The sequence below is a fragment of the Cupressus sempervirens genome, chromosome 11 (genome assembly GCF_028749045.1).
Source record: "Cupressus sempervirens isolate cs-2001-9-10 chromosome 11, ASM2874904v1, whole genome shotgun sequence".
Taxonomy (NCBI): Eukaryota; Viridiplantae; Streptophyta; class Pinopsida; order Cupressales; family Cupressaceae; genus Cupressus; species Cupressus sempervirens.
The window spans coordinates 39,608,361-39,621,766 of record NC_143128.1 but is presented as its reverse complement, the minus strand read 5'-3'; the positions used below and the strand labels follow the sequence as shown (position 1 = coordinate 39,621,766).

The 13,406-nt window shown below is 32.4% G+C and overlaps 1 protein-coding gene across 1 annotated transcript in view; it reads right to left on the bottom strand.

Moving 5' to 3' along the window:
• Positions 1–13,406, bottom strand: part of LOC149528146 (mechanosensitive ion channel protein 5-like) — a 45,622-nt gene that overhangs the window by 22,131 nt on the left and 10,085 nt on the right. The window contains exons 10-12 of the mRNA XM_089808018.1: positions 4,383–4,585; positions 3,776–3,841; positions 3,290–3,428 (exon numbers count right to left, since the gene is read on the bottom strand). Coding sequence (XP_089664144.1) covers positions 3,290–3,428; positions 3,776–3,841; positions 4,383–4,585 — 408 coding nt within the window. The remainder of the gene's footprint in view (positions 1–3,289; positions 3,429–3,775; positions 3,842–4,382; positions 4,586–13,406) is intronic.

The following is a 13,406-nucleotide window of genomic DNA, read 5'->3' as shown; positions in this document are numbered from 1 at the left end:
TGAATTTTTGTCTCTGCAACCTAAATTGGCACCACTGCCTAGTTTGGTTTTCTAATTAGTTTTGGAAGTTGGGTGAATTTATTATGCTTTCAGGTTGGTCTCTTAAGGGTTCTTGGATGTCTTCTAGGTCTTGTCAATCTGATTTAAGGATTAGGGTGATACATAAAATGTAACATTTAAATATAAGTTTGATATTCTTCCTTTCTTATACTTAAAGTTATATTTTATGTAATATTCTCATGATTTCTGAGAGTGGTTTCGGCTTCATAGGAGTTAAGATAAAGACTCTAGATTTTAAGGGTTTTAAGGAAACTTTAGACTTAGTAAAATTTGAATTCTTCAATGAATTTTCTCCACCATAGATCTTGAATGGTGATTTGGTTGTATCTTTCCTTTCTTGTTGATAATTAATCTTATGAATGATCATTTGTGGATTATTGCTTGTGCTATTCCTTATGCTTATGGTTAATTAGTAATTAACATGTATGTTTAACCACTAAAGAAACATTTACTTTGAGAATAAAATGAATGTCAATGAGATGGGTTTTGAGTATGAACTAGTTTTCTCTTTGTATAGTTGAGGGTTCTTGTTGGCTTAGCGTCTTGTGATTTGTTGACAAGCAAAATCCTTGTTGGGAAACCTTGTGAAAACTTGTTCTTTATTTCAAGATGATCATGATCTCTTCTCTTGCATGTTGTATCTTGCTTATGTTCATGGTTATGACATGCACATTATTACATGATGTTTATTCCATGTTTCAAAAAAAACCTATTAATTGCATATTTAAGTCTTTGTTCCAAGGTCTCCTTGGTGGAGAATTATATTTTGTACTAATAAACTTAAGGATTTCTTAAACAAAGTTGTTGGAGGAGTGGTGTAGGATCACACCTCCTACAATATAGAGATAGTAATTAGAAGAAAATGTAATAATAATGATGATTGTTCCATCCATTTATTCAATATAAGCCAACTTATAAGGCCTTGGAACCTTTAGGTGCAATTATGAACCAGGTGTCCACCCTAGTCAAAGGGATTTTTTTAATGATTTTCACAAGTATTTATGCTTATAGGGTAGTAGTAAGAATTTTGGATTTCTATTTGATTGCAAGGAAGCAAGATTATCCAAAAAGTGCAAATATTGTAAAATTATTTGTCAATGGTGCATAATGCAACTTTGACAACTTTTAGCAAAACATGTCAACTACCTTCCCAAGTGGTCATTGTGTTCAAATATTAGTTATAACCCTCTAGAGGATGAGGGATTCATATTTGGAAGTTTGTGTGAAGGTTGGAGCAATTGAAGTGAACAAAGTATCAAGTTATTGTGTAAACTTGTTGTTTCAGTGACTTGTACAAACTGCATAGATTGGGAAATTTAATACTACATGATTGGTTAGTAGGTGTCTTATCTATCTACTGCAATTGATTTCATATCTTGAAGTGATTGGATATGGTATATTTTGCAATTTTTGTCTTGGGTGGTCTAAAATCCTCTCAAATATAAGGGTTTCACACAAAAATGACACTATATTGACTTTCCATTGAAGGATATCAATGACCATTGGTGAAAATAAAGTAGGGTCATGCTTATCTGAGTTTCCAAAGACTTGGTCCTGTTCAAGATGGTTTTCTATTTTTAGTGCTCAGTCCTAGACCCAACATCTCAATGTGCTCGGGTAAAAATTGGGTGAAAAATGTATAACAGAGACAGATCTATTTCTGGGGTTCCAATCCGATAATAGAAATGATGTTCTTATCCATGAGGAAAGATGCTTGAAGTTTTGGTTTTACCAAGGTACCCTTACATTAGGTAGTTTCTTCACAATAGTGGTCTAATTAGCCCTATTAGGCCTAGGTGGCTATAGAGGGAATAATGGTTTATTGAAGATTTAGGAATTTGATCCTTTATAGCATGTTGCAAGGATTGAATGGGTATTTTAAAAGTCACTTAGTTCCCTAGGTTATGTGGATAATATCTAAGTTGTTGTCCAAAAACCTTTTAGGTCAACCTAATTGCTTTAGGTTTGTCCACTAGCCTCTTTGGTGATAGATACTTTGTGGCTATTGCGGAACCCAACCAAGGCTTGAATCATTGTTCTTCTATTCTAAGTAGAATATCCAAAACATTAGATTGAATGGTTGATAAGTGTTGGGTAGATTTTCCATAATGGACCTAATTCAAGGAATCTTTCCCCAAAGTATGAAATCAATCCAATTTGATCAATTCTCAAGAGAGTTAGGAAGGTTGTGAGATGTATCTTGAACTCATGAGGACTTGCCCAATTTTCCAAGGAAGTGGATGAGTATAGTGAAAGGATTTGTAGGTGATTTGTTTTGGAAGAAACTTGGGTAGAGGCCCTAACCATTATTTTTGTAGTGCCCTCTGCATCAAGTAGAGACTTGGTTGATCAGTGAAGTAGTGAAGTTTCTTTATATGAAGACACAATCAAAATACTTTAGATTTATTTCACTAAGAGGTTGGAATGCAAGTAAACATCAACACGAGAATATAGTAATGATTTTTTCTTTAAAAAGGAAGCAACAAACTAATTTTATTTTTGATGTAAGCTTGCTTGAGATAGTGAAAAAATACAAATACGTAGGAATTAAAAATGCAAAGTGGCTAGAGAAATTTATTTGTACTTCAAAATATGTGGAGAAAGTTGAGTTATGGAATAGAAAATCAACTTAGCTCTTTTTGGTTGGTTGCTTGTGTCAATATTCCTATAAGTTTGTGAGGTTTCAAAGAGTAAAATATGAAGTTGTAAGTGTAGGCAAGTAGAAACAATCCAAAAACATTTAATCATCACCTATGTTGAATTAAAAAATTGAAATCATATGAGATTCTTTTGGCTAAGATGGGAATGGAGCATCAATAATAATTCATTTGCTATGCTGGGGAAAGAGGGCTGAGAACATAGATGAACCTTTTGGCCCAAATTGCTTCTTGAGTGGGAACTAAACCAAAGAAAAAGACTTGGAAGAAACATAACAAGCAGTAGATGAATAAGTTGGACATTAGTTTGCATGTCTGCCTTAACAATAATGAAGAGAAAAAAAAGTCTCAAGTTACAAAGATTTAAACAAAATATAAGATGTAATTGAAACAAAATGTTACTTCCTCTTAATACTAAGAGTATGTGGATATTTGAATTTTTTTAGCCTAAAATCGTTGTGAAGGTGGGCAGTTTAAATGAATTATTTAAGGTGGCAAGGCTTCATGAAACACAAATTCCTTGATCAATATTCACAATATAAGAGTTGACATCGAAAGGAACTTAAATATGCATTAATAGCTGCAGGAATATCTGCACCATACGATCCCTTTTCCCAGCAAACTTTGTAAGCTACAGATCTTGCAAGGGGAGCTCCTTCCTGTTCAATACATTCCCATTCTTCTTTCATGGCATACAACGACCTCACAAAGCTGAAGATTGAGAGAAAATTTCTGTAAATTTTATCCTCATTAGCTCATTGCCATATCATACAATTTTTTATAAACATATTAAATTCAAAGAAACCATGTTATTAGTAGATAACTAGCATGTTTCTAGGTACATGTACTTTGTACCTCATATTATTTTTTGGCAAAGAAAAGCCGATTTGCAGAAACATGAACCTTGCACATAAAGTATTGTACCTTTGCTCCTTGCAAAAAAAATTTAAAGAAAACTTGTCATTATAATTCTTAATACAGATTCCAAAATAGGTCCAGAAACAGTCCTTCAAATAAAAAGGAAACATTCCCAACAAAAATTGCTCTGCTTTATTTACCTCTTCCAGAGGCCAAAGGCCAGAGGCCCAAGAGGATCCAAACCAGAAAGAGAATTTATATGGAACCTAGAAATGCAATTTCTTTTGCAAATTACCCCAACTCATTGGAAACGCACAAGGATATGATTTCGCAGTAGACCCAACAAACTTAATTGTGCTTCTTGGGGCAATAGGTGATATTCAATTTCAAGTTTCTCAAAAATATCCTTCATTTTCAATAACAGATCGGATCGTCTACTTGACTTCTCACAAATGTTCTGATAATTCATTGTATGTTTGAGGTAAAGGCCCATTCTCATACTAGTTTTCTCAATCTCCTTCACAAATAAACTATGCTCCGGGTGCCAGTGCTGAGGCTTATTTTCAATATAGTTGCATAACAAACACGACACTTGAAGATTCAAACATCCAATAGCTATTTCAAAAATAAGATAACCTAACCTAACCTTACTGACCTAGGCCAGATATTAAGCATACTTTTTTAGAAACTTTGCATGCTTATCCCAATCAAATATTTCATATGTAAGGCTATTTGCAAATATATGTGTAACTGTGGCTTGTATTATTGCCATTGGTAAAGAAACCACACAATCACAAAAAGAAATACCTGCGTATTCTCTCCTTAAGTGCAACAATTTTTTCCACAGTAGTAGTAGCATCCACATAAAAGTCAACGCTCTCTCCCATATCTGGACTCCTATGATAGTTACTGATTGGTTTTGTAGATAATATAGAGTTGGGGTAGTACACTTTCTCGTTATCAGCACATAGAAACATTGTTGTGAGGATGTTCATTTCTTCTACAACCATCTGTACAATTCAAAAACCAATTAGTTATATGGTTTTATTCAATATGTTGTGTGTAACATTTGTTACTTTTCTAATCCATTGTAAGCTTGCTAGAGAGATGTTATGATTTTTTCTTTAAAAAGGAAGCAACAAACTAATTTTATTTTTGATTGCATATGTTTCTAATATAGAAATCCTCTCTGAATTCAATTCAGATAAAATGATTTCTTCTCAATTCTTGGAAATAAATCTTGCTGGACTTCAGTTCCACCACAACTCTTCAAAGGGAATCCATTAATTATAATTCTCACAAAAAGAGGTTCTTTTAGCTTCAGGTTGTATATGATTCTTTGTGTCATGGATAAAAGAATTCTATTACTCATAATGTTTAGATAAGTAAATTGTTAACCAAGCTACAGAAAGAGTTATTGTTCTATTCTGATGTATAAAAAGCTAGTTTGCGACTTGAACCATATTTGGATTATATGACCTGCAACAACGTCAAATAGACCTCTTGTTTTGTTCGGTTATTTCTTAATTGGCTCCCCATGCTAGTCCAATCTGAAAGCTATAAAATACATTGTACAAGAAAAATTAGATGTAAAGAGGCAAAACAAGTCCAAGAAAAAATTAATTTACAAATTTGCACTTGCATGGATTTCATGAACTTCTCCATGTCCTGTCTATTGGCATTATGTTTATTGAAGGATGAACACGATTTCTTTGTTTATGCGCAACATTGTCTTTATACACATACTCATCTGACTTATGGCTACAGGGCTCCAATGAGGATATGCTCCCTTAAGAAAAGCTACAATACAAAAAGCGTGTGACAATGGAGTCGTTTAGAGACCCAAAAAGTAATTTCCTTTCTTCAAAAACATTCATCTGCCACCAAAAAGATAAATTAGACAGTATGTCCCAAGAAAGAGCTGTTAGAACTAGGTAATCAGTATTGCCTTGTTTAATTTTTTATGTGTTGTTTTTGTCATAATAAAACAACAAGATCGAGTCAAAAGAACATTAAATGAGCCCAACATGCCAAGTAAAACTACATCTAGCTATATGCTGGGAGTGACATTTACAAGCTATATGGAACTACTTTTAAATAACATACCACCCAGTTTGTGAGAGATGATTCACTGATCATTTCAATTCGGGGATGTAATCTTGTGAAATGTGTTTGGGAAATATGCCATCAAGGGATGCTAGTTGTGAGATGAGGGATTATGAATGCAACTACAATAGATGAAAGTAAATCTATGAAAAACCAAATAAATCCGAGTGATAGAAACTGTCACTTCCTGGCGACAGGAACATCAGAAATTGAAATAAACATCAAGCTATAAAAATAATTAAAAGAAATAATTTATGAAAGAAATAAAAATAACATAAATAGTTACAAAAATACTAAATCCAAATCTAAATTACTAATCTAAAAATCTAAATTAATAAATCTAGAAATGAGTAAATAGACAAGAACATGAACATCTAATTTACCAGATAGACTAATTAAGAAATAAAACTATTAAATAATACATTATAGAAGCACACTAAATAAAAATAGCACTATGCTTTCCCAAAGAGTGGACCCTTACTCCTTGACTCGCACAATGAATAAAGAACAAATAAACCTTATGTTATTTCAATCATGAGAAAATGATACTTTTACTCATCATAGAATAACATAGTTTTGATCTGTGTGTAGTAGTTTCCTCTATGGAAAAATGTGTATATATATGTCCTCCCCACTATATCTTATACTGCTTATATATACACAAGCTTAACAATTTATTAACACTTTTGATATGCACTCCATAGTAAGAATGACTATTACATAACAAATCTATAACATAAATCTATGACTTGCAAAGAATAGGCAATCTATTGTGATTGCCCCAACAAAATTCTATTTTCTTTATCTATATTCATTAAATCATGATTCTAAAATGGGTTGGTTATAACAAAAGACAATTATAGAGAGAATCGAGTTGATGTGTTTTTTGTCCACGTGATACTTGGTAATGAATCTCAACTATAATATCTTTTCTTTACTTCCTTACACCCATTACATACAAAATGCTTCAGCAATAATAGTGGCTAATTTTGGGCCAAGTTTATTTCCATCTTCTGGCATGTAACTCACCTTCATGTCCTTTACACATACATGTATTATGTATGAGGTCTACATCAAATATTGATGAAAACAAAATGTGTCTCTATTTTGTGAAGAAACATTAGCCAATACAAAGTAAATTTTGTGGTCTTCCTCTTTATAACCATCACTTAAGTAATATCACCATAGAGGTAAGTGTTATACATTTACAAATTGATGGAGCTTTGTATTAGTGAAATTGTAATAAGAAGATGCAGAGTAGGTGACATGAGGACTGACAGCTCACAATCAACATGTTAGATAAATACAATCACATCTATTTATTCAAAAATTTTATCTCATAACTAGATTAAATATCGCTCATATATATCATATCATATGCAACATAGAAGGAGAAAATGGAATATTAAAATGGATATGGAAATGAGTGGGAAGGCTTATATGAAGGCTAAAATATGACATAATTTGGGATATAAATAGCTCTCATCAACTCTAACCATCTTTGAGATCCCTTTTCAACTCCATGTTTGATATATTCGCCTTTGAATTCTTGATGAAGAGTAATAGCCTCAATTGCAATGAATAATAATAAACTAGCCCTTGCTTTCACTAAGAAATTTCTCTAGCTTAGATTGGGATGTCCACAAGTACTTTCTCCTTGCTCCTCTCATACCATGTTATGTACAAATAAGGGATTTAATGCCATTTTATAGGATATTTCATGAGATTACTCCACAAGGGCTGACTGCACAAGTCAAATTTTACTGGAGGAGTTAAATACTTTAGAGCCCTTAATAATTGGAAACCCCAAAATAGGTCGACCTAGTCTAGAAGGTTCATCTTCAGGGTCTTCATGTCTAGGTTCCAGACTAGTAAGGGTAATAGATATAATTTGTGTGTTATACTATCATCCAAAGATCCCATTTGGGATTTTGAGATCCTATGAAGAGAGGATACTCATAGATTAGGTCTTAATATAGTGAATGTGTGAAGAAGGAGGGAAATTGAGGAGGATTTGTTAGGTCCTACCTCATTTTCACCTAGAAAACATAGGAGAAACAAAGTGAAGTGTGTACTTAAGGGTTGAGTATGAAATGAAAACACACCAAAGAGGAGCTAAAAGGTCTTAAATTGAAGTAAACCCAATTTAAGATGACACATACAAATCAAGAGGATTTTTAACAATGTCATACAAAGAAAACCCCTAGTCAAGTGGACTAGTAGTGAAGATATCCCACTTTTTGAAAGTGGCGATATAAAAAATATTTCTAGTATTGTATAATGATAAACCATATTCTCTGCAAATTTTTTTAAGAACATGCTAGAACATAGAATAAAAAAATGGGTTGAAAAAAGAGGGAAAGAGAGCAAACCAGAAGATTTTCCTTAGAAAAAGAAACACTACCATTCATCATTGCCTTGCTCTTGGGAACTTCTTTAACAAGGTTTGGAACACCCATGGTGGAGAAGAATTTTGTTTCTTCATTGATTTCAAACCATTTAAAATCATTCCTAGAGATAAAATTTGGAGTAGTATACAGGAACTTAGGTCACCTAATGAGTATTATATAACCCAATACTTGATAAATGTTAGGAAATGGTTAGAGCTAAAATCAGAACTGATGAAAGAGGGCACGTTTGAATATTTTTCTAGAAACATTGGAGTCAAACAATGATGCTCTCTAACCCCCCACATTTTTTTGGTTTGTATGTAGTGCCTCTCCCATTTATTTCTACATGGAATCTTATTGGATGTGGCTCTAACTTCATATGTTTGAATTTTTTGATCATGTTGGGTACATGTGACGTTTGTACCTTTAGGGTGATTTAATTTATGTTGTTTCACAAGAAAATTGTTTATGCCCTTATGCTTTTTTTTAAGAACCATTGTGTTATGGGTGTTTTTATACCCGATTTGTGATGGTAGACCTTCTAAGGCCTTTATTATAAGTTGTGGGAACTCATTGTGTTATTAGTTTTTGATTCAAGCTTGACTTGTATATGTGATTTAGTGACTATTCCCATGTTATGATTTTATATTGGCATTGTTATATCTACCTGTTCAATTTACTCTAGTGTTCATTAGAGATCATTGTTGTGGTTATGATGGTATTGTGATTATGTGATGGTTGATTTTGTAACTTATGATGTGAGTGATGGTTATAATTCTCTATGTGTTAATATCTATTAGACTATTGGTCTATCATGATGTTATTTCATGATTATCCATTTGATGTGCTCAATTGGTTGCACTATGTGATGCATTTGATTACTATACATTAATTTCAGTTGTATCATTGGTGATTTAAATGTCAAATCATGTTATTACTATTTTGATGATATATGTATGATTATTATCATTGATTCCTAATTCTGTTGTGCCTCACATGCTGTTAGTTATGTTTATGAAAATTTGCATGGATATATGCACATATTTGTAGAAATAATAATTTGATGTTTTTATATTTATTTGAGATGCTTAATGTAAATGTAATGGTAATTTAAAAGATATAAAGATAATCTCTACGTTCAAACAAATCTTATGCATTACACCCATTATGTTGTGCAAAGTAAGAAAAAATATGTACTAATATACTTAAGGTCCAAGATTACGAAGAGGGGGTTTAATTAGTAATCTATTAGATTCAAAACTGACACTGTCTTATCAACAAAGGTCAACCAAAAAAGATCATAACCATTTAACCATTTGCCACATGCATGCAATGTAAACTTGTCAAACAATAAGTAAGATAACTGATCAAATCATTTGCTCAAGTACTGCAAAAACAACAATATTCTTCATGTGGAAACCTTTGGTTAGGGAATTAGTACCTACATATACCTACATTCTTCTAAAATTTTCTCTATTAAAGGCTTAGTCCTTTTAGGAGTTTACACTAATGCCATGTTTGGAGAAAATTGTGTTACAATTCATCTGATTAAGGGATTTTCCTCTACCCCTATTAGGAGCTTTACCCTATTAGTAGTAACCTCCTTGGAGGATTTTTAACTCAAGCTAATAGAAAGCTCAGTTAAGGGAATGAGTCTTCAGACCTATTAGGGTCCTGCTCACCCTATTAAGAGTGGCTTGGTTAAAGGATTTAATTTGGCAAGGAAAGTGATTTGGGTATAGAAATTATCAATTACTTATATAGATCCAATTTATCTCAATGTCTAATTCTAATTGTAGGAATTCAACTACTACCTTGATTGCACATAACATCAATGATCATCATACTCACAACCACAATACTCTGTCACACAAATACACTTCTTAATCTCTAGGGAAGCCACCCCCTTAACCAAAATGTTATACACTTGAATTGACCTAAGTACCACCAAAATGTATTACCAAATCCTAATATATCCTTTACAAGATCTACTTGATCACCTATTTGAACTGGACATTGATTCAATAAAGAAATCTAGCATTTTGCACTTTTTCTAATGAACATGCACAAATCCAAGAAATTTGATCACAATGATCGATGTATGATCAATTCATTATAACGTATTTATGCCACATCATTTTCACATCATTACTTAACTTTACATCACAAAAGATCTACCCAATTCATCCCAAAAACTAGTAGTTGAAGATCTAACATAAGCGTTTCTTAGTATTCTTTCATTTCCTCCTAAATTCACTTCCATTGATCCAAAACATTTCTTCTAGTCAGCCAAATCATGTACTACTATAATTTAGTGATATCAAAATTGAGTATAGAACATAAATCATGAATTAGAATATATAGATCATCAAAAATTTGATACACCAATGAAACCATTCACTATTTATCACTAACTATTCAACTTTGTTACATTTTCACAATTAAATCTTTCATAAATTTCTCCATACTTATGTTGAGTACATAAAATAATACATACACCATCTTGAGACATCTCTAAGTTTCCCATCCTAATTGTGCAGTTCAATTCCACACATAGATTAACTACACACAAGATTTCTACTCTACAAATACTAGAACAATGTTCCTCATAAACTATCAACCAACGACCTTCAAGTTGAGATCAATGGAAACACGATAATTGATCAATTAATCATCAAATGAGTACTAAATCATCTCTTCAATACAATATACATCAATTATGCCAACAAAGTCATAGTCACTCATTCATGAGATCTACATAATGTATCATGCTCATTCATAATTTTCTATCATGCCTGTTTATGTGTTTAAGCTATTTATATTATGAGTAGCTACAATTGATATTTTTGTGTTTTGGTGAATAGGTTATCAGAAACATTTTGCCTAAGTTGCATAATTTAAGGGTGTCTATATCATCAATAGTGATATAGGAAAAAGTAACTTTGGCCTTTCAATAGTGAGCCAATAAAATTCTTGTATGGATGATGTACACATGATTATAATGTTATCTCTTTAACACATTCATAAAGTTGAACTTTATAAAAAATATTGTGATAGACTAGTTGCATATTTATGTCTTAGAGCTTTCGTAGTTGTCGCAAAAGAAGTTTAATATTATTATTATTTTTGATTGGTAAAAGTTCTAAGCCAAATAGTTTTGTTAATTTAAATTTATAGTTGAGTTCATACAATTTAAATTAAATATTGATTTTTATGTTTGGAAAAATAAAATTATTTACCAACGAATTTGTCATATATGGGTTCTAATTGTTTGCAACTGATTTAATTGTTTTTTGGGTAAAGTCAATAGTTCACCTAAAATATCTAAGTGAGTTCTTTTCACTCACTTCTCACCTTTTCTCTTTTGCGAGAATTTGATTTTTCTCTAAACTTGAATGGAGAAAATCACATATTATCTTGTTGGGTGTGATTCACTTGTTGGATTGGTGTATGAGTGTCTTGTGCCAGAAGTCAAGTTCAATTTCATTGAGTTTTGGATTTTTGCTCACTATGTATAGGTTATACACTTTGTATGAGATATAGGGATCTTCACATTTTTATTGACTTTATCTTTTCCTATGAAGTAAATTGCTTAAGGCTTGTAGGCTAAGAATTATCACCCCCCACTATTTCGTTGCTTATTTAAGTTTCCATGAGCATTGCATATTTTTGATTTTGGCATTTAGGGTTTTAGAAGTGTTATGCTACCCAATTTTATGTGTGTTCCTGGAAATGATATTTTATTTTAGAGATGTGATATTGGGCACTCAAGGGAAAAAAGGGTTGTAATTTCATCAATTTATTTGATGTTTATTTTTTTGGTCTTTTTCATCAATGCACGATTTTGTGTGTTGCCTAGAATTATGTCTCCATGTTTGGGTGACTAGGAAGTTGGGTTTAGTAGTATCCCATAAGTATTGAGAATTGTGTCATCAAAATAGTTAAAGTACATTTTGGTTATTTGTTATGGTAATCCAAACTTGGCCCTTTGATGCTAAAATATCATTTTTTGCAAGAATTTTGGGTTTTCATGTATCTTGTGGCTTGTGATCTTTCCTTGTGTTCCCACAATATGTATGATGGATTCTATTAGAATTTGAGCTCTTGGCATAGTGGCCAATAAATCATTTGGCTTTTATACCCATTTATTGATTTTGAGTATTTTTAGCCCATCTCATGTTCTAACAAGATGTGTGGTGGATTTATTTGAATCATGTGCTCTTGGAGAAGTGTCCAATTGAGATATCTAGTGTTTGTGCCTTTAGTTTTTCCTTTACTTGGTTCTAACCTAGACTGTGTTGGGATTTGACACTTCCTCCTTTCTTTTCTTGTATTGTTGTGGCTTTTGTATTATGTAATGACACCTTTGATGCTTGAGAAGAGCTCCAATGTGACATGTGGATGTAGGTGCTGAGATTGCATTCAAGCATTTAGTTGAGCTATGCTCCTACGATGATGTTCAAGTGACCTGTGCTCTTGGGTTAAAACCAATGAGATACCATGTTCTTATGGATTTTGACTTGAGAGTCTATTCTTTTTTTTCCTTTTTCTTGTGAATGCTTATGTTGCTTCTCATCCTTGATTTAAATAATGTTGATGATGTATCTTGTGTATTTTTTTAAGTAGATCAATTAGAAAATCCTTGGGTTATGCTATCCTTGTGTAGGCCAAGTAGAGAATCTTGGGGTTATGCTATCCTCATGTAGATTGAGTGGACAAAGTTCATTATTTTTGTCTTTAGTATGTTTAAGTAGATGAAGACCTTTGTGTATGTCCTTGTGTAGATCAAGTGGACAAGATTCTTGTTTGGTCTTTGTCTTGTGATGTTTAGTCATAAAAATAGGTGTGTTGTGAAGGCTTGAGGAGTAGTTCCTTACATATACCCCTAAAACTGGACTCATAGGTTGCATTAAGGAGTTTCTTAGAAAGTGAAAACCATAATCAAATACATTGAGTATAAACATTAAAAACGATTAATTAGATTTTTGGAACCCATTAAATACCAGATGTCATGCGTGAGTGAAGTATGAGTGTAGATGGTGATGTGATTATCATTGAATCCCCGAACATCATGAGTGATGCTTGAGTGTGAGCATAGATGGTGTAGATCATTGAATCCCTAAACATCATGAGAGATTCATGTACAAGATAGATGATTGCACCCAAAATTTTAATATTGAAATGTACATGCAGAGATACATCTTATGGTTTCTACTCTCGTGTCTAGGTCCATTTGTAGTGTGTAGTACCCCCAATGTATTGTGATTTGTGGTATAGTGATTATGCTTGGATATTGACCTATATGTCAAATGATCTCCATGTGTATTTTTAATCT